Source organism: Urocampus carinirostris, chromosome 3 (genome assembly GCF_059441175.1).
Source record: "Urocampus carinirostris isolate Australia breed hairy pipefish chromosome 3, RoL_Ucar_1.0, whole genome shotgun sequence".
NCBI classification, from domain to species: domain Eukaryota; kingdom Metazoa; phylum Chordata; class Actinopteri; order Syngnathiformes; family Syngnathidae; genus Urocampus; species Urocampus carinirostris.
The window spans coordinates 52276542-52298133 of NC_142351.1; the positions used below are offsets into that span (position 1 = coordinate 52276542).

Sequence of the window (21592 nt, forward strand, 5' to 3'; positions counted from 1 at the left end):
TTATTTTTAGATCTTATTTTGCCTAAAAAAATTCAAAAATACATGTGAGAACAATAGATTATATCCGAGGTTTACTTGTAGAAAACCCAGATAAAGCCCACCCCTACCCTGACCTTACCCTTGAGGCTGAAACCCATGGTTTGAAGTGCTCAACAAAAAAAAGTCGCTTGGAAACCAAAAGAAACGGCTCATTTAGAGAGTTGGGCTGAAAAGCCGTTTCTCAAAAAAGAACGGAAATTCTCATTACTAGTTGTGAGTTTGATCTCGTCAACAAATGAACTTCCGCCCCATTCAGGAAGTGGCGTCACTACAATAATGTTTACCAGCTGAAATTTGTCCCAAAAGCCAATGGAGATGTGCGCGTGAGGAGACAAAACGAACTGCGCTTGTCGAGAGGCGTGATGGCGGATCCTTCGGCGGCCACAGGAGCCTCACTGGCTGCCAGCGGGGTGAGTAGCGCTTGAATGCGGCCGACACATCAGTGAGCTTGAAGTTAAATTGAGCTAAGCTAAATTAAGCTAAGCTAACTATGTTCGCCAGTCAAGTCAAGTCGCCTTTATTTGTATGGTACTTAATCACAAAAAGTGTCAAAAGACTGCTCGGGTCACAATTACTGCACTACATAGAACCTTGAACCCAAAACCTGCATATCTGACTTTCCACTTGGCATCAAGGCGGTTCGAATTTCCCGGCGTACATTTTTTACATTTAGTTCTTGTGTAGGTGTACAGATTTTAGGAGAGGACTGTATGAAAGTGTGATTTTGCCGACTGTATTGTATGGTGCAGAAACTTGGACCCTGAATGCAGATTTGAGAAGGAAATTAAAAGTTTTTGAGATAAAGTATTCGAGGGGTATATTAGGAGTGACAATATTGGAAATGAGAAATGCAATTGTGCGAGACAAAACTGGAGTCGTAGCTGAACTGAGCAAGCGTGTGGATGAGAGAATACTTGATTGGTTTGGACACATGGAGAGGAGGGATGAGGAGCGAATGGTGAAGAGGATCTACAGAGTCATGTGATGTTTATTTGTAAAGCCCTTAATCACAAGGAGTCTCAAATGGCTGAACAGGCCAGAAGTAAATGGAAGGAGACCAAGAAGAAGGCCGTGATTGATGAGGATGGAAGGTGTTATGAGTGCACTGCAGCAAAGTGGTTTCAATGAAGTGCAAGCTGGAGCTCTCGTTGGTGATAAGAAAGAGTGGAGAGGTGTTGTGAAAGGATAGTGAGATGCTTGGACGTGTTCTGAGGGATGGGTAGGGCACCTGTATGATGCGGCAGGGGTAAACCAGTGAAATCTGTCGGGCCCTGCTGTTAAACAGAAGAGTGTGTTTTGTCTCCTGACCCGAGTGACAAGGCCGCTTTTTTGTGTCCCGTTTCATCATCCAACTTGGATGCCGAGGTGCATATCTTGTTTGGGTGTTTGGGCATTTGGGTTGGCCATGGTCAAATTCTTTGTGTTTTTTCCTACTTTAACTTTTTTTCCTTTGTTTTTGTGTATGCGTTTATTTTGCTGTTGGTCACCCCTCTTGAGGGATATGACCAGGGCAGATGGATAGATAGTTATTGCATGAAAAATAGTAGCAGTTTTTGTCTGTTTCCTGGCAGTGACGTGCAGGGACACAATCAGGTTTACAAATGACTAAACTTACATCTTATTAACTAAAGCAATATTACTTTACCAGAGAAAAACATTTTATTGTCTTGACTTTTTTAAAATAAATGAATTATACCCACTGTTCCCTTTGAATAAACTCGATCATACATTTATGGTAATCTTCTATTGTGAAATAAGGCCATGCAACAAGAAATACATTACTGAATGGCTTGACTTGCTGTTAGCTTGCTAATACTGTCACTAGTTATATTGTTTGGGGCTGAGGTGTTGGCCAAAACAGAATCCTTGGTCTCAGTAACGCCCTATAACATGAGACTAGATAATTGCGTGCCTCACTCTGCATCAGCAGACGCTCAGCTTAGTAACACGTTACCTACTAAATATATCGATAAAGTGAAACTCACGGAATAAATTTCACCATTGAATATCTTTTGATGCTGATTGACGCAACTTTTATATTTCCACAATGACCGATGAGACACAGCCCCTCACTGCTCGTCGTTGTTTCCTGGCAGCTGTTTACGGTGTAGGGGCACCTGTTTTAATATCTGCAAAACAAATGCAGGTGTTTCTTGTTAAAGGTGTTCATTCATAGCCAGCAAATTGAAACAATTGTGTTCTTTGTATTTGTGACCTGTCACAAAAAGGCAGGCTGTCAAGTCAAGTCAAATTTCTTTATATAGCCTTTAATCACAAAAATGTCTCAAAAGACTACACAGGATTACAATGATACAATTACCTGATCTTAAACCAACATGCGGGCAAGGAAGAACTCAAAACCTCAGCGTGAGGAAAAAGAAAAACCTTGAGAAGGGACCTCACAAGTCAAAGGTTAGCGCCACTCCAAAAAGTAATCCATCCACTGAAGCTAACTATTGTTTATCAACCAGAGAACATTAGAGGAAACACCCATGTTATGTTACTTAATTGTTTCAAGTCTTATACTCCTGAATCATAATCGTAATTTAATTGAGAGGATCTGAAAGATCCTGTACCCTACAGTTTAGGCACATTTTTTTGTGCCACAAATTTACTAGTCCAGCCCCATGAGAGTGGGTTTTTGCATCCTAGCTAAAATGAGTTCCACACCCTTGTACTGGCCAGGTCTTTTTCTGTAAAAAAAAAGCTCTCAAATGTGAGTTGTATCAGTGAAAAATGCACCGAATTACTATTTATTTACATTTTGCCTTCCCAGCGTGGTTCAAGCAGCAAAGCGGCCACCAGCCCAGTGGAGAACTACCAGCTAGCTCGTCGGCGAACCCTGCAAGTGGTAGTCAGCGCCCTACTGACGGAGTGTGGCTTCGACTGCGCCGAGAAAGCTGTTGTGGAAACGCTCACTGAGATGATGCAGAGTTGTAGGTCTTCATTCTATTTTTCCAAACATCTGCAACTTTGGAAACAATGCAAGCAACAAGTTTCCTTTGTGTCTGTTGTCAGATATCAGTGAAATTGGACGCTGCACCAAGTTGTACTGTGAGCACACTGCCAGAAGTGTCCCGACCTTATCGGACACTATGTTGACGCTTATTGAAATGGGTGAGTTGCGCCGCATCACGTCGTGCCGAATAGTCGGACTGAAATCCCGTTTGTCTTTTTTGAGGTTTCAACGTTGATACGCTGCCCATTTACGCTAAACGCTTGCAAAGGATGGTCATCACTGCACGTAAGCCACCTCCACTGTGACCACTTTGGTCTTGATGAACGCAAATGTGTCACCTTTGTGGACTTTCAGCTCCGGTTACCAACCAGCCGATGACCCCCAAGGCACTGTCGGCCGGACAGAAGCGTACGCACCCGCCTTACATCCCCAGCCACTACCCAGAGTTTCCAGACCCGCACACTTACATAAAAACCCCTGTGAGCTGTTTTTTTTTTTTTTTGTTTTTTACTGGAATTATAACTGTGGACCTGTGCCAACATTCTGTTGTGACAATCAGGAAAAAAAGTTATGGTATCATAGTGTTGGAGTTACAGCTCTTAAACTACCGTTCTTTTTTTCGTGACGTTTTATTTAGACATGGCACAAAAAAACAACATCAATCATTAACAAAAATAAACAACAAAATAGGAGAACAAAAATAGCTTCATGATACAGTGAAATGAAACGCAAACACGTGCCCAAAGGAAATAGCCATAGGCAGAATATTTAACTACCTATACCTAGTCTCCAGGAATCAACAAAATTCCATCAGAACTCATACTAAATGGTGGTGAGCAAACTTTAGACATTTTGACTAAGATTTGCTGAAAGATCTGCCAAAACAGTGGCCATCTGCGTGGATAAAATCTCTAGTAATTATGCTACCAAAGAAAGGAAACCCTCAACCATGCTCCAACTGCAGAACCACCAGTCTCATTAGCCAAGCAGTTTTTCTAAAGGTCCTAATGAACTAACTGAAACCACAGGCTGAAAACATTCTAGCTGAAGAACAGGTATTTTCAGGGAGGGAAAGAGCACCACAAAACTTTCAATCCGCGCATACTATTTTAGAAGTTTCAACAACACCATGGAAACCTCTATCACGTTTTTGTTGATTTCAAGAAGGCGTTTGACAGAGTATGACGAGCTGCTTTATGGGCCACGGAAGTAAAACATGGGTCAGAAACTAGTTCAGAGCAACTGTATGCCAATGCCAACAGTGTGATACTCATAAATGGTACCATTAGAGCGTGTTTTCAAACCAGAGTCGATGTGAGACAAGGCTGCATTCTCTCTACAACTTTATTCAACATCTTCCTGGAGAGGATCGTGTCCAAAGCTCTCGAGCAACAAGGTACAGGCAGTATTTGGGGATAAAACATCACTAACCTCCATTTGGCTGATGATGTTGCCGGATATGCAGGAGACGAACAGGAACTCGGAGATCTGGTGAATTGCCTGGACAAAGCATCAACCCCGTATGGGGTGGAAATTATCACAGGAAAAAAAAAGAAAAATTAATCATCAAAAATCCCTAAGGTATCACCACAAACATTACCATCAACCACAGAGAGCGAGGACCTTTCACCAAATTTAAATATATTGGAGCTGTCTTATCAGAAGAGGGGTCGGAATCAGAAATCTCAGCCAGCATAGCTCAAACCACAGCCGCACTTGCCAGACTTATACCCATTTGGAGGGACAAGAACATAGCAGTGAAATCAAAGATCAGACTCATGCAAGCCCTGGTTACTTCCATCTTTCTCATTGCTTGCAAAACATGGACTCTCACAGGAAACTGGAAAAAAAATCCAGGCCATGAAGATGCGATGCTGCACGAAATTTCTAGGCATCAGCTACTTAGGCTATGTGACAAACGAAACGGTGTGCAACACCATCAGAGGGCACCCTAAAAAGAACTGTTGTCAACTGTGCGCAGACGGAAGCTTCAGTGGTATTATCACGTCACAAGATTATCAGGACTGACCAAGATAATTCTCAAGGGCACAGACCAAAAGGGCAGGAGGAGAAAAAGATTGTAAAAGAACAGGGCTGCTAACATTAAGGAATGGACTTGTGCCAACCTTGCCTCAACCCAAAAACAGGCCAGGGACTGTCAAAAGTGAAGAGGGGGGTCTAGAGTTGCTTCCTCGACAAAATATGGGGATAAGGGATCCATGAATACCTATTCAATTTCTTAAAATCAAAACAAGAAAGCAACACTACCCCGCAAATGGAAAATAAGAAAAAAAGAAATGACATTTCAGGTCTGCTGTTATACCGCTAGCGGCTTGTCCATGCTATCTAGTAAATGAGACTTCATTTTTACTCCACTTTTCTACCCATTACCTTCCAGGCACATCTTTTAAAGAATGTAGTTCAATCAAGACAGCAAAAAAGACAATTAACATGCCAATAACATTAATTGCTTTTTTCGTGTGTACATTTTTTAACCATTCCCTCTCTGCTTGCAAGATTGAGAACTTGAGCCCTGTTTAGATTCCCCAGGCCCAAAAAACAATTCATGTCTGATATTCAATACTGACTACCACTGCGGATCAAACTCGTTCTTTGTGTTCCAAAGAGCTCCGTCAATTAAATTATAAACAAGTCTAATACTTAAAAGTGTTGAGAGGGTCAAGGAAAGAGGACCAAGATAATCTCTAGTTGATTATGTAATTCGCCTTTTTGCCCACACTTTTTTTTTCGCAATGAAACTGCTACTTATAAAATGGCCATGAAGAAATGCTCTACCTTATATAAAAGTGCAAAAATGTTTATTTATAAATATATTAAGTATTTTTTTATCTGTACCATATATGCTGATGTATTTAGCTCTACTGAATAAGCCCATATTTTGCAGTACAACCCATTTTTTGGTCATACCTTATTCTGAAGACTTGCACTGCATGGAATTAGCTGGGGATGTGTAATGTGGACAATAGCTGCTGATAGCCAGCTTCATGCCCCCTTCCAAATGACCATCTGTCATGGTGGAACAGTATTTGGACTTGCTGTAATTTCACGACCATAAGGCGCACATAAGTCACCGATTATTGTGTCGCACTGCTCTTGCATTGCTGCAGTCAGGCGGTAGCCATATTGTTCTCAGGAGGAGCAAAATGTGTCGTGTTTTGACCGCATGATGATCACCTAATGAATAAACCTTCATTTAAACCAAACATATGGCGAGTCCTTTATTGCCCCACGAGCTACCCACTCTGTAGATCGACCCGTTGATTGCAACCAACGCATTAATAATCAGGCTTATAAGACAAAACTTTAGCTTGGTGGACATTTCTACGAAGGTTGAAGTTGTAGTCGTGTTCCTTAATCTTTCGATTTGTCCTCAACTGATTCGGCCGTCCATCTGTCGTCCTTGCAGACTTTTCGGGAGCCCGTGTCGGACTACCAGGTGGTGCGTGAGAAAGCGGCCACGCAGAAGCGCGACGTGGAGCGAGCGCTTACGCGATTCATGGCCAAGACAAGCAAAACGCAAAGTCTATTTAAAGATGACGTCTCTTCCTTCCCGCGTAAGTCAAATGAGGGCTGAGAGAGTCGCTGAAAATATGAGCTTGATATTTGACAGCACCCGGACTTGTCATTCCTGGACAAAACATCTCTAGAGCGGGTTTTTTGAAGTAAACGTAGGAAGCCGGCTCCCCATCAATCAACTGCTGGTTCCCTCCAAGACACCTTTTTTCTCTTGTGATTGGTCGATATGTATTTTGGGGGAAATTTTGTGTTGAATTTCAATTTGTTGAGCATAAAAAAAGGTTAGAAATGTTTTGTATTTGTTTTTTTAAATATTTCATATTTTCTGTGTTTTTCGGTGTGAGTGTTTTTATATGAAAATGTAAAGTTTACTCTCTTATTTTTTTTTTTATCCCTTTTTAAGTTATTCCACGCATGTTACATGATAATTGGTCATGTGGGGATTAAAGCAACAAACCAACCCTAAGAGGCGTCTGGGACCCAAAAGAGCTCTTTAGTGAGCCCGGTCAGGAAAAAAACAGTTCTCGTAAAAATAGTCGGAATTCCCATCTCTTCAAGTAAACTCTGGTCAAAGACGTCACTGTAGTGTTTCGTATTTGCTTAGAAAATTTCAAATTCTTTCACATACAACTTTTTTAAAGTTAGTTACTTTCTCTGGTAAGTAATTATTTTTACTATAGAGTAATTTAGTTACTAACTCAACTACTTTTTGAAGGAAATAGTGAGTAACTATAACTTATTACGTTTTTAAAGTAACGTGCCCACTGGTCAGGACATGCTAATAGCTAACGATTATCTAGCAATGCACCTTGAATGTTGACTTTCAAAAGCCTTGAGTTTGTGTTATCTCATGTGGACAGTGATTGCGGCGCAGCCGAGCGCCGTGCCCTACCTGAGCGCCCTCCTTCCGTCCGAACTGGAGCTGCAAAGTCTGGAGGAAACGGACTCGTCGGAACAGGATGAGCAGACAGACGGAGACAACGTCGCCGGGAATGTTTTGACTGTAAGATGCCACCAGCAATTAGAGCTATCGTCCTTCTGCCTTCATTCTAAATCCGTTTGTCTAAAAAAATTCAGTAATTTTTTTTTTTTTTTGCGGGTATTGCGTTCCAAAAAAGACCTGAGAGTCAGTTTGTACGGGTGCTTGAAATCTTTGAAATTGCATGAATTTCGATGCTGTTTTCTTCAAGGATTGAAAAGTGCTTGAATTTGGGGTGCTTGTAATCGCATTAATCTTTAGTGATGTTAATCAACAAGTCTGTTTAAAACTGCCACTGCTTTATCATTCTTCCCTCATAATTAATTGCAGCTGGAATTAGTTTGTACGCAATCCTATTAAGCGTCTGCGCCCTCGAGGACAGGTGAATGCTGCACCTAAACAGAGCACTTGAATTGTGAATGAGTGAGAGGGTTATGTATTTATTATAGACACTCATTATCATGGCCAATGCATAAATGAAGATAGTGTATTCCAGTGGTACATTGTAATGGGAAGAACTTCCTGTAACTAAAAATATAAGCTACATATTACTGTCATTTTTAGCTATCACCTATACATGTATGGGGAGAGATTTGTTAGAAAAACAAATATATCCCCAAAAGGACTCAAGATCTAAAAATCATGTCCTGATAAATGCACACGCAATATTAAAAATCACATATGTTAATCGGAGGTATATTTGTGCTCCTGCAAAATACAAGATTCACACCAGATTTTTTTTCTTTTAGTAGTGCTGGAGAAATTGGAAAATTGGCATTTGAAGTCTCTAAAAAGTGCTTGAATATTGCCATTAAAAGGTGTATGAACCCCGAGTCAAAATCCGTACTGAAGAAACCTTTATTTATTTATTTAATAATCTAATATACTTTGAAAACAAAGGACAACCCCTATTAAAGGCTCAAGCATTTGCTTAACAGAAAAATGTACTGTACTTTAAAAACTTTATTTTTTATGAATAACTTCTGCACTGTTATGATTAAAAAATATTTTCACTGGCTCACAAACACAATCCACTTTTATATATCAGATAATGTATTGAATGGACATTATTAAGAAATGTGGCGTAAAAAAAACTTTCCTTTAGCCCAACCTGCCAACGCTACTGCTTTTTCACCCTTTAAAAATGCCCACCGCTTTAACAATTAAAAAAACGTCACATTTCCAATTTTAAACAAAAAAAATCTCGAATGTCAGACTAGTATTCCAGTCCATGGCTAATTATTTTGAAGCGTGACTAAATCTTTGTGTGTTTATAAACCATTCAACGCATTCACATTAGATTTTTGTTTTGGTAAAAAATAAATGACCACTTCCTATGTTAACAAATCACATTTGATGGTTTTGGAGCCTGATTGTCATTTGCGCATAAAAATACAGTGCACGATAAATCAGTTTTATTTAAAAGTCAAAAAGTTTGGCATGTATGCCTTTGGCATGTCAAGAAATGCAACTTTGTCGTCCATATTTGCTTTTAGAAAAAGCCAAAATTGAAGGTTTGACAATCTATTATGTACGTTTGCAACCTTACAGACCCAAAAGCACAGAAAGAAAAGGGGCAGGACAACTGTTAAGCTAATCAGAAGGCAACATTTTAAAATCCAAATAGGCTTTATCAAAATGACAAAGTCAGTCTAAAATGGGCCTTTCCAGCAGGATAATAAGAATATCATCTCTTTCAGAGTTGTGGTTGCCTTTTTCTATGCTAAAACTCTCCAAATATAAAATGGAAAACATGAAAAAATTCAAGCAATTTACTAAAAAGTATTATTCTATTGAGGACAAATGTTATTCCTTTATTAGGTCTAAATTTGACACACAATAAACCTAACTGCACACTCAAGTTTTTAAATTCTGGGAAAATGATATCAGAACATACAGGGATTTATGGTGAACCACCCAATGTCCAGATTGAGGGCAATAAAACCGATCTGAAGTTCCCAAGTAAAGACGCATGTTAAAGTTGTGCTCCTTTGGCAGGATGAGACGACGGTGGACAAAGAGAACGTTATGCTTCCAACGGGAGGTGTCATGGCTCCCACCAAAGGCAGCGAGGACAACGTGATTGACAACCCGTACTTGCGACCCGTCAAAAAGCCCAAAGTTCGAAGGAAGAAATGAACAAAGCAACTTTTTCTTCTTCACGCAATGCTAACTTTTGTACCTTAACCAGACTTGAAACGCATACTATTATTTTTCAATTTTTAGAAGTTTCGTGTTTGTCACTTTGTGAATTAAATGTTCAAGATGTTTGGCCAACGAGGCAAAAAGGTGTTTATTTGGCATTCAAACTTTCAAGACTCATTGTTGCCATGGCAACTAGGACTTCATTGAAAAGGATTCGTCAGTCATGGTGAAGCAGGCAAGCACGAATTGGATTAAAAGACTCATTTTGAATTGAATCCGTTGGCAACAGGATTAAGTTGACAGCACATCTGTTGCATTGTAGAAGGCACCTCAAAACACTTCCAAGACTTCTTTTTTTTTCAAATAAATAAATCTAAGACAACAGCTGCACTATTTGAACAGCAAAGAATGGTTAAATCTCAAGTCACATTCGCACGCACCCTTCAAATAACATGTTGAAAAGGAAAATGGCACACGAGCTTGGAAACAAGGATCACAAGTAAAGGTTCTTCACGCAAACATTAGGAATCAATTAGAAAAACACATTAGATGGCAACAATAGCAAACGTTCACACACAAATTCAGCAAATAAGAGAAGGCACCTGACGGTTACAGGATTTGGTGTCTTGGAGATGAAGTAGAACTCGCATAACCCCCCCCTTTCACTCAGACTGGGGCACAGAAATTCCCGGGCCTTTCGGATCGTCGAATCGGTCCATGGTGTGGAGTTGCATGATCATGTGCAGACCGTACACGAAGATGAACAGCAGCAGAAACGACGACAGCAGCCCCATCCAAATGCCCGCCGTGAAGAAGCCCGCGCAGTCGCTGGCGTAAGAAAAGTCTGTCCCGTTGGACAAGCCGAAGCCCTGGATCTGCAAAGCCAACAAAGGCCATCATTGTGCCATTTGTAAGCAAATGCCAAGCGGTACCGAGCATTCTGCCATTGACAGCTAGAGTAATGTATTAGTCTCTCAGGAAAGTTCCTCTCATGGTGCAGATCCTACCTCTCAGATATGACGTATTGTGTTAGATGCAGTGATATGACATCTGAGCCTTTTGGTGTTTGTTACCTGTGGAATTCCCCAAGGCTCAGTACTTGGTCCCTTTTAAGTATATGCTTCAGTCAGCACCCTGCAGCTCAGGAGCCACATGCGGCTCTTTAGTGCTGCGGAGTGGCTACCAGGCACTTTTTAAAAAATGTTCACAATTTGAAAAACATTGGAAGAGGGAACTATATGTCTTAATATGGTTTCTGTAGGAGGACAAGTGACTATATGTAGGTGGAACATGTAAGATTCTGCTGGTGGCAATTTTTGCAAGGTTGTATCTAAAACCAGAAATAGTTGAAAGTATGCTGCAATTACCTGAAAGTCGATGAACTTTAGCCTCCAGCCGGCCACAGTGGGATCAGTGGAGTTGGGCAGCAACAGAGCGGCGCCGAAGCTGCTGAGCTCACCGCAGCGGAAGGAATACTCAGCAGGCGCTGAAACCACCCGACTCCCCACGAAGGACGCCGTTAAATTGGTGCTGCGCAGTTGCACCCGGTCCAACGTGAACCAGTTTCGGGCAGACACCGGATAAAAGCGCTGGCTCAAGGAAAAGCTGCCCAGAGGAGGAGAAATGTGCTAAACGACGGTTTCTTTTGTGTTACTTCATTATCCTCCCTTGCTGGCGTTACTTACCTTAGGGTAAAACCTGACGGGTAGCTGAGCACTAGCCTAGAAGAACGAAAAGAAATATTAGATTTTGAAGCCAAGGATAGAACAAAATTCGGAGGCGTCTCTCACAGGGAGTTGGTGGCATTACACATGGAGCCTTCCAAGGAGGGCGTGTCTGTTGCAAGGTCGGTCCAACCGGCATCAGGTGAGACGCTGACATTGAGGTTTTGCGCCCACAGCATAATGCAAGGCCCGGCAGAGCCATTGAACATCAAAGGCGCTTTCACATCATCGACGGCGGCCTGGAGCAGCGACCGGCCCAAGGCGGCCTCCCCCATAGTCACTGTTGTCCAGGACTTGGCCTGAGAAATGTCAAAGTGGTACAAAATTGGCCTCCCAAGCAGTGTAAACGGCAACTCACCTGCAACGGTTGGGCTCCCGTGTATATAGCCGTGTAGGGCACGTTTTTCTCTTGCATGGTCCTCGCCACCTTGGCCATCACCGCGTCTGAAGTTACGAAAGGTTCGTTGGCCAAAGAATGGCAGAACAAAATGTGATTGAAAAGCTTTCATGTTCCTCTTTTAAAGTGATGATTATTCATTTGTTTTAATTCCAGCCAATTATGCAACCAAAATATGCCACTCATCTAAGGAAGCATCCAAATCAGTGGTTCTGAACCCTGTTAGAGCGACTGAAACCCACCAGTTGCGTATGCACATTCACCAAACCCTATGATAGTGTCTAACAAAATATGATTTTTTTTTAAAAAATTAAAAACAAGGTCATTCTCTCAGATATGCGACTGCTTGAGAATCATGTCCTCTATTCTGTTGTTGATGATGTCATTTAATGACAAAAAGGAGTTTGTGCCAATTTACCTTCGGTCGCAGTATCTGACTCCCGATACTAGCTGGCTTTACAGGTGTTTCAGCAATGTTGTGTGTCTTGCCGTGCTTTGTGATCATTGAGGATTGCTGTACTAATGGGACCAACTCTAAGAACATGCAGGGTGGACTTACTGAATCTGGCTGCCTTCACCTCAAGTTAAGAGAGAATTGGGTTTTTATATTCCCCATCCCAACACAGCAACTTAAAGTGTTCCTAAAGTTTTGTCATCGGGAGGCTAGAATTGCAAAACTTGGCATTGCAAATAATGTTGAGACATGAGAATCCATATAATACGTTTTTTGTGCTAGACAAAGAATGGATTGAAATATGAAGTCATTACACATCATACTACCATATTTACATGTTGGATCACTCCTGAGTGCGCTTGATTCCGTGTGGGACTGATTGGCCAAGCGATGTCACATGACATGATCATCTGCAGCCAATGACAGCCAAGCACTGCATGTCATCGCGTATAGATGAGTCGGTGTAGCTGGATTTAAACCCACACAGGAGGTTCCCAAGACCTTAGAACTGTTCCGCACACGCGCTAACCACTGCGCCGCCATGCGGCCCTGTTTAAGAATGTGCTTCATGTATTCTGGACTGAACCTGTTGTTAACTTAGTTTTGCCTTGGCTTTGCCTGTACCAAGACCGGCATCTAACCATCTGACTTTGGGACGCAGAAAGAAATGTTTTAAGAGTAAAATTTTGTCTCCAAGGCAAATGTACTCATAAAAAGAGAGCCATAGAAGTACCAAATAAGTTAAAGAATAAAAAAATAAATGTTTGCACTTTATTTTTGTAGTATATAAAAACCAATTATATTTAAAACATATTTAAGATGATTGGATAATAGACTAATATATATGTCTGTGTGTGTGTTGTAGCACGATGGAGCAGTGGTTAGCGCATGTGCGGCACAGTTCTGAGGTCACAAGATCAAACCTCGTGTGGAGTTTGCATGTTCTCCCCGTGCTTGCGCAAGTTTCCCCGGGGTACTCCGGTTACCTCCCACATTTCAAAAACATGCATGACAGGTTAATTGGCCGGTTCAGATTGTCCCTAGGTGTAAGTGAGCGAGTGAGTTATATGTCTATGTGTGCCCTGCGACTGGCTGGCAACCAGTTCAGGGTGTCCCCTGCCCACTGCCCGAAGATAGCTGGGATGGGCTCCAGCACCCCCGCGACCCTACTGAGGATAAGCGGTGCAGATAATGGATTGATGGATGGCTGGATATGTGGTGTATAATTTTGTTATTTTTAATAAAATAAGCCCACTTTTGCTCAATAGAAACTATGGACATCTGAATAATACTGGCGTTTTTCATTAAATATAATGGTGATTTTTGTATAAAAGAAGTTTGTTTCCTGTACCCGTTTCAAATTAAAGATGACTGACAGCGGCAAAACAACATATTGTTTTATCAGATCATATTGGAATGTATTTGTTCGGTTTTCAGTATGAACATATAGTCATTTTAACACTTTGAACATTTGATGAGTCCGGCCCTCAGTTTGTAGCCCTTTGTTTTTGTTGACCCTCTGTCCATTTTGACTTTGAAACACCTAGTGAAGAGGGAGGTGGAAGAGTGAGGAAAAGGCCCCATTTTAAACAAAGTTAGGCTAACTTCTCCCCTCTGCATTACTAACCAGTTGGAAACGATTGTGGGAGAGAGTCAACCGATTATGTTTATGTTTTGCTGTGGTATGGAAAGTCAATTCCTATAATGGGCATTTCAAGACGAAGTAAAAGCCCAGAGGCAAAAGCCTGTTATTGGGCTTGGTCAGAAGGGTCTGATAACATAAAATAAGCACTTCAAAAAGCTGACATGTTGGCAAAACCTATTGCTGCAGGAATTACTTCCTGTGGAACAAAAGCATTTGAAACCTAAAAATGGAATTTATTCAATCATCTTACCATTTTCACGAAGCACTTCTCTGCAAGACGTCTGCAAGCTACAAAGCAAGGAAAAAAACGATTATCTCCACATGGTGAATGAAAAAGAAGAGAGTGAAATTGCTTCAGTTGTACCTTGTGCAATAAGGCAGACGGATGAGCAGCAGATTGTTGACCGAAGTGTTGAGGTCAGCACCTGTCCAATTGTTAGCATCCACTGGAACGGGCGACACCCCAAGTTGCTCCTCCAGAAGAGTCAGCGGCGAGACAGAGGGCGACCATGCCACGGCGGCAAACGTCACCGCTGACGCAGATGACTTCATCAATGCCTGCACGTATATAACGGAGTGCGTGAGCTGCGATGGTGGCGAGAGGAGGAAAACGTGAGATAAAGACAGAAAAATACCTCCAGGTTGGGCAAGGCGCTGTCCTGCTTGTTTCCAAACACGCCGGCAAACACAGTGAAGTCCTCTTTGCTCAGCTGCCCACAAACAAGCATTTGTTTCAGGTCGAGAAAGAACCAATTCAACCAATATGGAATTTTGGGAGACGTTTTGCTTCTTTCTATTGCACTGAATGCCGTTTTTTGAAAAAGGACTAACTTGGGAGTTGAATGAGGGGAACAGATTGCCTGCAGATGAAATGCTACACTTGAAGCACTCTAAAATCTACAGTAAAATTCAAACTATAAGCCGCAACTTTTTTTCCCAAGCTTTCAACCCTGCTGCTAATACAACAATGATGCATCTAATTCATGCCTTTTTTCCAACGGCAGTCAGGTGCGCCTGAGCAGTAAAGGTAAGAGTGAGACACGTAAATATACGTGTGTCGAAGACGCAAGTTAAGGTAACTTATCGTGGGTTTTGGAGCCAATATCTTACATGGTTGGATTCTATGGATTGTCTTTGATGTAGCAAAGGCCTTTTTGCGGACATTCAAAGAAGTTGGGGACAAAAGGGTGAGTTACCTTGGCTTTATCGTTTTCAGATATCTTGTTTTAGACTGATGGTGAAATTTTTCCGATGAGTAAATTTTGAAATGGTCATATCTTGAATCCCAAGAGTTAAAGCTTTCCAGACCCATATTTGTTAATCAAAAGTCCGGCGGCCCACCAGCAGCTGTTGGAACGTTAAGGGGTTAAGGTACCCTATATTATTAAAACTCTTTCTGTGTACCGTCTTTCTTCGTAAATATCTGATGTTTTGAAGTCGGCACATGTGGCTTATAGTCAGGTGCGGCTTATTTAATTGGAAATTATTCTGTAAAAAAATGTTGAATTCAATCTGTCTGCATCAAAATGTATCTACGTCCACATCATATTCTTTGGTTTAACCATTTGATACAATACTTCGTTGTTCAGTTGCTCATCCTCATGAGGGTTGCGGTGTTAAATCATATTTGGAGTTTAAGCGTAGAGGTGAGTGAGTGCACATCTTATGTTCGATTTATGCCAAAGAGTGCAACCCATTTGATCTTTTCGTTACATAAGTTCAGAGCCGACCTGAGGCATAAGCGAGCTACGCGGCTGCTTAAGGCCTGCAACAACTAGGGGGGCCCCCCAAGAGTGGTTCACTTTTTTGTGCCAACATTGTCACTTTGTGTGTCCACTCAAAAATACTTCTACAGAAATGCAACAAAAATACTACACAATAACTACAAAACTAAATATTAAATATAGTGCTTAAGAACATGGACCTCATATTATTTTGCTTTCATTCTGAAAATAAAAACATTGAATAGAATTACTACAGAAATACTACTACAGTAATACTGTATGACAAAATGCTACTACAGAATTATTTACTCCAAAAATATTACAAAAAGACAACTAATAATAATAATAATAATTTCCTTGTATTGTCATTCTGTGTAACAATGTACACAGAACGAAATGTCGATTGCACCTGACCCGTTGTAGCGAGCCGATGCAGCCGCAGCCAACAGAGGGCGCCGCCGACCACTTTTTAAGTCTTAGGAATGACTCGGCCGGGGCGCGAACCACCGACCTCCCAGTACATTAATATTACAAACATTCTAATTGAATATGACAAAATACTAATGTGGAAATACTACAAAAACTAAAAAAAAAAAAAAATACTACTAAAATATCAATCATATTTCTGCTGAAATACTAAATAAATACAAAAACATAATACTATAATATAAAGAACTACAAAAATAGCACTACAAGAGGTTTACAACAGAAATACTGCAAATTACACCTATAGCGATACTACAAAAATTCTCCAATGGAAATATCACAAAAACAAAACTACAGTTACACAGATATAGTACAAAAATACTTAAAAATAATCCTACAGTAATACTACAAAAATACTGTAATCATAAAACTAGTGTAATAATACAAAAATACTACGAAAATACCACAGATTTACAACACAAAAAATGTACTTTAGAAATACTAAAGTACTACAGGAAATACTAAGAAAATATGACTATGTAAATACTACAAAAATAGTAAAAAAAAAAAACTACAGTAACACAACAAACAACTACAAAACTTCAATAAAAATCCGACTTCACAAATACTAAAAAAAAAAAAACCTAAAAAAACCTAAAGTAATACTTCAAAACTAAATAACAAGTGAAGTACTTAAAACAGGGCCCTAATATACTATTTTGCCCTAATTGTGGTTGTTTCAAAACCAATTTGATGAAACTAATCCTTTTAAAAGGAAGTATAACATGTCACATGTGGCCCCCTGACTCCAAATAGTTGCCCACTCCTGGAGTAAAACATGGAATAAGTTCTAGTATGAATAATAATAATAATAATAATTTCCTTTGTATTGTCATTCTTTGTAACAATGTACACAGAACGAAATGTCGATACACCTGACCCGTTGTAGCGAGCCGATGCAGCCGCAGCCAACAGAGGGCGCCGCCATTTTACCAATGTTATAAGTCTTAGGTATGACTCGGCCGAGGAGCGAACCAGCGACCTCCCAAATGATCAAGTAATAGAGACCCCTGAATCGAAGCTTGCTTAGGGCCCCATAAGGGCTTGGGCTGGTCCTGCGTAAGTTACACACATATATTAAGACACTTGACAGATGGTTTTGTGTCTTCATTTTTTTACAATTTTGACACATTTTGGAAAATTATAGGGACAATTTATATGTGCAGAATTTGTTTTTGGGTGCGTCTGTGTTGCTGTGCCTGCTGCATCAGAAGATCCAAAATTCACCAGCAAGTTAACTTCTGAATCGCTAACGATGTCACAGCAAACAAAGGTTTTGACCTACTTTAACCTTGGTCAAAGTCTGGATATTAATCGGATTGAAGGAGCAAGGCACTATCGTGACATCACTAAGCTCCTTCATGTTGGAAAAAAAAAAATCGAGACAGTTGTGTAAGAGCGAAGGCTGACATTTTGCTATTAAAAAAAAAAAACCTGAAAAGCAGATGCAGACAATACTGTCGGCCTGGCTCAGAGTGGTTTATTTAAATCTTAGACAGGGGTCAGAGGCCGAGTACTTAAAACACACAGCACCTTTCCTTTCTGAAACCAAATCACCACTAAAAACTACAGTTGTTGCTTCCTTGGGCTATCTTGAGCTTGAGAGAAAAAAATACAAGACAAATATAAGGGGAAGCGATACTTTTAACAGCACGGTCCAAAACGGGGATGATCAGGCCCACCAATGGATTTAATCCAGCCGGCGAGACTAAAACGGAGCAACACAATCAAATAAATGGCAGTTCTAAATATGCTTTAGCTTCAATCTATAACAGACAGTGAAATTCCTCAATTCAGGTTAACATTTTCATTAAACAATAATGATAAAAATAAACACTTGTTTAGCTTCAGGTGGGGTTTGGGGTTTTTAAGGGTTATTGTTCTATCTTCGTTATTCATTATCGGTCAGTTCATAATATGCTACAAAGCCTAGGAGCCGGGACACTTACTCTCGGCCAAAAGGCCAAGCTAAGGTCCTAGCCCTAAACCCTTGTTGCGATCATTGCGAATGCACCGTTCCCGGAGGTACTGCAATACCGGGCCGATGAAGCTTCAGGTACTGAAGATCTTATTTGTGCCGAGTCCGTGACATTTTGTGACTTCCTGGTTTGAATGTCTTTCCTTTAGGTAAATAAATGGTAGTGGATATTGATGAATTAATTCTTGTTTTTCTTCGTTACAAATGCTCAGTTATTCAACACTAAAATTGATAAGCTAAACCATACTTTTTATGCCATTAATTTACTAGTCTGGCGCAATAGGCCCCTGGGCTTAGATGAATTTGACATCCCCTGGTCTAAAATCTCTTAAGGACACAGTGATTACAGAATATACGAGCTGTGGCAAAACATATGGTATGTGTATATATATATATATATATATATATATATATATAACCGTATTTTCCGCACTATAAGGCGCACCGGGTTATAAGGCGCACCCCGAAAAAATAGTTTTTGGTCCTATATTTGACATACATAAGACGCACCAGATTATAAGGCGCTACAATGGGAACGTCGACAAAACAGTCAGATAGTTCAGTCAAACTTATTACCCCCTTAACATTCCCAAAGCTTGCAAAGACGCAAATACGTGTCGAGAACACGTGCGGATGCGGTGTCCGTACGATGTCACTCAAATGCATCGTTCCATCATTCGGAAGGTTAAAGTCTTGGGATTCAAGAAATGCCAACCATTCCTTAGTTTCTATTTTCGCTCGCAACTTTACTGTGCATATGACAATAAACACTTTGAATTGAGTTTACTTTAAAAATAGACACTCCATTCCATCCATTATCTGCACCGCTTATCACAGAAACATCGAGTTCAGTCTGAAACAAGATACAGGGAAAATATATAGCCGAAGTAGCTCACCGAAGTCGTCGTGTTCAACAATAATGTGCAGCCATGGTCCTCTTATATCTGTGAGTTTAGTAAATCCAGGAGAATAAAATATTTACAAAAACAGAATAGTAAAAAAATGCTTTCTGTATGCCGTCAACCATGTGCTATACGCATTCATCTTTTTCGGCCAATTGCAGGCTTTGTTTTGCCGCTTCAGCCAATGCCAGCCTGTAAATGATAAAAAGGATCCGCCCCTTGACCTCCGAATAACTTTAGCCAATAGTGATCGATTCAAATGATGATTGACACATTGGTTAGCCAATGAAACGCTGGTAAATAAATCCCAGCATACACCGCTGACTACTTGGCATTGGGGGGAAAATCTAGTTGGCGGCTGCAAGTTAGTTGGAAGACTTTGCGATTTGATATTGATCCATAAATAAGGCGCACTGTATTATAAGGCGCATGGTCAGCTTTTGAAAAAAAATTAAGACTTTTAGGTGCGCATTATAGTGCGGAAAATACGGTACTTATTTTATTTTCCATAACACAAATGAGTAGGCATCAATAGAAAATATGCTTCCTCTGGACAACAGAATAGCAATTTCAAAAAAGGAAGTCATGCTCCAGCTAAAAATCACATGACGCCGGAAACATCGAGACTAGAGCAACGTCACATGTGACATTAGCTGTCCGGTCCTTACTGACCCTGTCCTGCAGGAAGAGCAGCAGGGTGTGGGTGCCGGAACTGAAGGCAGACCCGATGTAGTAGGCCAGATCTTCGCTGGACATGACATGGCCGTCCCATGACAAGGCCTCATGGGGCAAACTGACAGAAAGCAAAAAAACAGGCATCATCAAGCGGTCAACAAGCAGTACTTGTACAAGATAAAACGTGCAGCTGTTCGGGAACTGCAAACTAGGAGGCGTTCAATGGGACCTCAAATGAAATGTGTGCTTCTAATGTGTTGATTTAGATAGTGGTCAAATCTGGTTCTTGTAGAAAAACACTAAACAAACATTCATAATGGAGGGGTGAGTTGGGGTGTCTGCAAAAAATTGAACGTAGAACATTTTCTCAAAAAGCTTTCCACCATGCCTATCTGCTCACTGTTTCAGGACGTGCAACACATTAGAAAGCAGGAAACAGGGTAGCAGTGGTGGCAGGGAGAGGGTGACTTCATGCTCGTAATTGCAGTTTTTTGTCGAAAATTGTAAAAAAAAGAGGAAAAGGCTCGTTTCAAATAGTGTCCAAACACCAAACCTAACCCCCATTGACCAAGAACACGGCTTTTTTGCCGAGCTCTTAAATGAGTTAAGAATTTGGAAGGCTATTACTCTTTACTATTGTTTCAGGTTTACTGTTAAATGCATTGAGTGTTACTCATTTTATTTGATTTAGGAATATGATTACTGTTGTTATACTGTTACTGTTCATTTGACCAGATTTACTATTAAATAAATAGACTATTTGTTGTATTCTATTGTAACTTAAACTTTACATTACAGCACAGAACATTTCAGATTACTTTAACACAGATCAAGGGCATAGATTGTTAAGGTGTGTACTTTGTAATGCATTGTACTCATTTTTAATTTAGACTGATTAAATGGTCAATGAACTGCATTTATACAACGCTTTTCAAGTCGTTGAAGACATCCCAAAGCGCTTTACATGTGCTTCACACTTACACACCAATAGCATACAATACCATATGATGTTCAAGGTTTACCTGATAACTAGTTGCTAAAAGTACAGATTATTTATTTTGGGGGTGATAATTTTCACTAAACATTTGAAGAAATAAAAATTGACAAGATTGTGAAAAGTGCCGTTCTTGTAGAATACACTTAATTGCCCTCAGATCTGGTCGTTCAGCTACCATCTTGACATAATAGGCAGATGCTGCAGCTGATAATTCTGTAATTCACATAAACAACGATACATGTCCTTCATAATTTGAATGTTACCAGTCCAAAATTAAAAGGTCATACATAGCTTTCCTACGAAGTTATGGAGACCATAATATGAAAATCAATTTGTAAAAGTGAGAGGTTGGTAGCAGTTTATTTTTTATGATAACTTGACCCCAAAGTATATCTGTTGCACCCCCACGACTAAAATAAATCTGAATCCGCCCCTGGCAGGCAAACATTTCAGGGCTTCCCCTGCCAGATAATAGCTGCAAGGCGCTACAGCACCCTCGCACTCTTATGAGGATAGATGTATGCAGGGGAAAAATACACAGAGTTTCTTTAAGGCTAAACTGTGAAACAATACATAGACGAAATAGCTCTTCAATCTCAGAGGGCGTGATAGTAGAGAATACTTTTACTATTATTAAAACGTAAAAGCTTGGATTCCATCATTTCTTCGGCAATTTCAGAATAGTTGCATCACATTTGACTGGTCAAAAAATAAGAAAATAGCTGGCTGAGCTAGCAGCAGTAGTAGTCGTAGTTAGCATGGTCACGATGCCCAAGATGACTTCTTACCCGCGTGTGGACCAGATGAGGAGCGGCACTTGTGTAGCAGAACTCGTCGTTCCAAGAGAGGACAAGAAAAAGAAAGCCTTTAGAAAAAGCAGGAACATGCCGGCTGCCATCTTGACACTTTGTTAATGGCACGTGACAGCTGTCAGCTGACGGTCACGTGACT

At 40.5% G+C, this 21592-nt stretch overlaps 2 protein-coding genes across 2 annotated transcripts; one reads left to right on the forward strand and one right to left on the reverse strand.

Moving 5' to 3' along the window:
- The first annotated feature begins 281 nt into the window (after positions 1-281).
- Positions 282-10049, forward strand: taf8 (TAF8 RNA polymerase II, TATA box binding protein (TBP)-associated factor). Its single transcript, XM_088332371.1, has 8 exons — positions 282-449; positions 2816-2975; positions 3058-3156; positions 3221-3283; positions 3353-3477; positions 6426-6573; positions 7396-7538; positions 9513-10049. Exons 1-8 carry the CDS (start codon positions 402-404, stop codon positions 9651-9653), a joined length of 927 nt encoding a protein of 308 aa, XP_088188497.1. The 5' UTR covers positions 282-401; the 3' UTR covers positions 9654-10049.
- Positions 9783-21592, reverse strand: LOC148370053 (V-type proton ATPase subunit S1-like). The gene is made up of 10 exons (XM_088332370.1): positions 21430-21592; positions 19642-19762; positions 14515-14589; positions 14244-14437; positions 14130-14167; positions 11742-11827; positions 11450-11682; positions 11345-11380; positions 11027-11264; positions 9783-10534 (listed from the first exon to the last, which is right to left on the reverse strand). The coding sequence occupies exons 1-10, from the start codon at positions 21537-21539 to the stop codon at positions 10322-10324; spliced, it is 1344 nt and encodes a 447-aa protein (XP_088188496.1). The 5' UTR covers positions 21540-21592; the 3' UTR covers positions 9783-10321.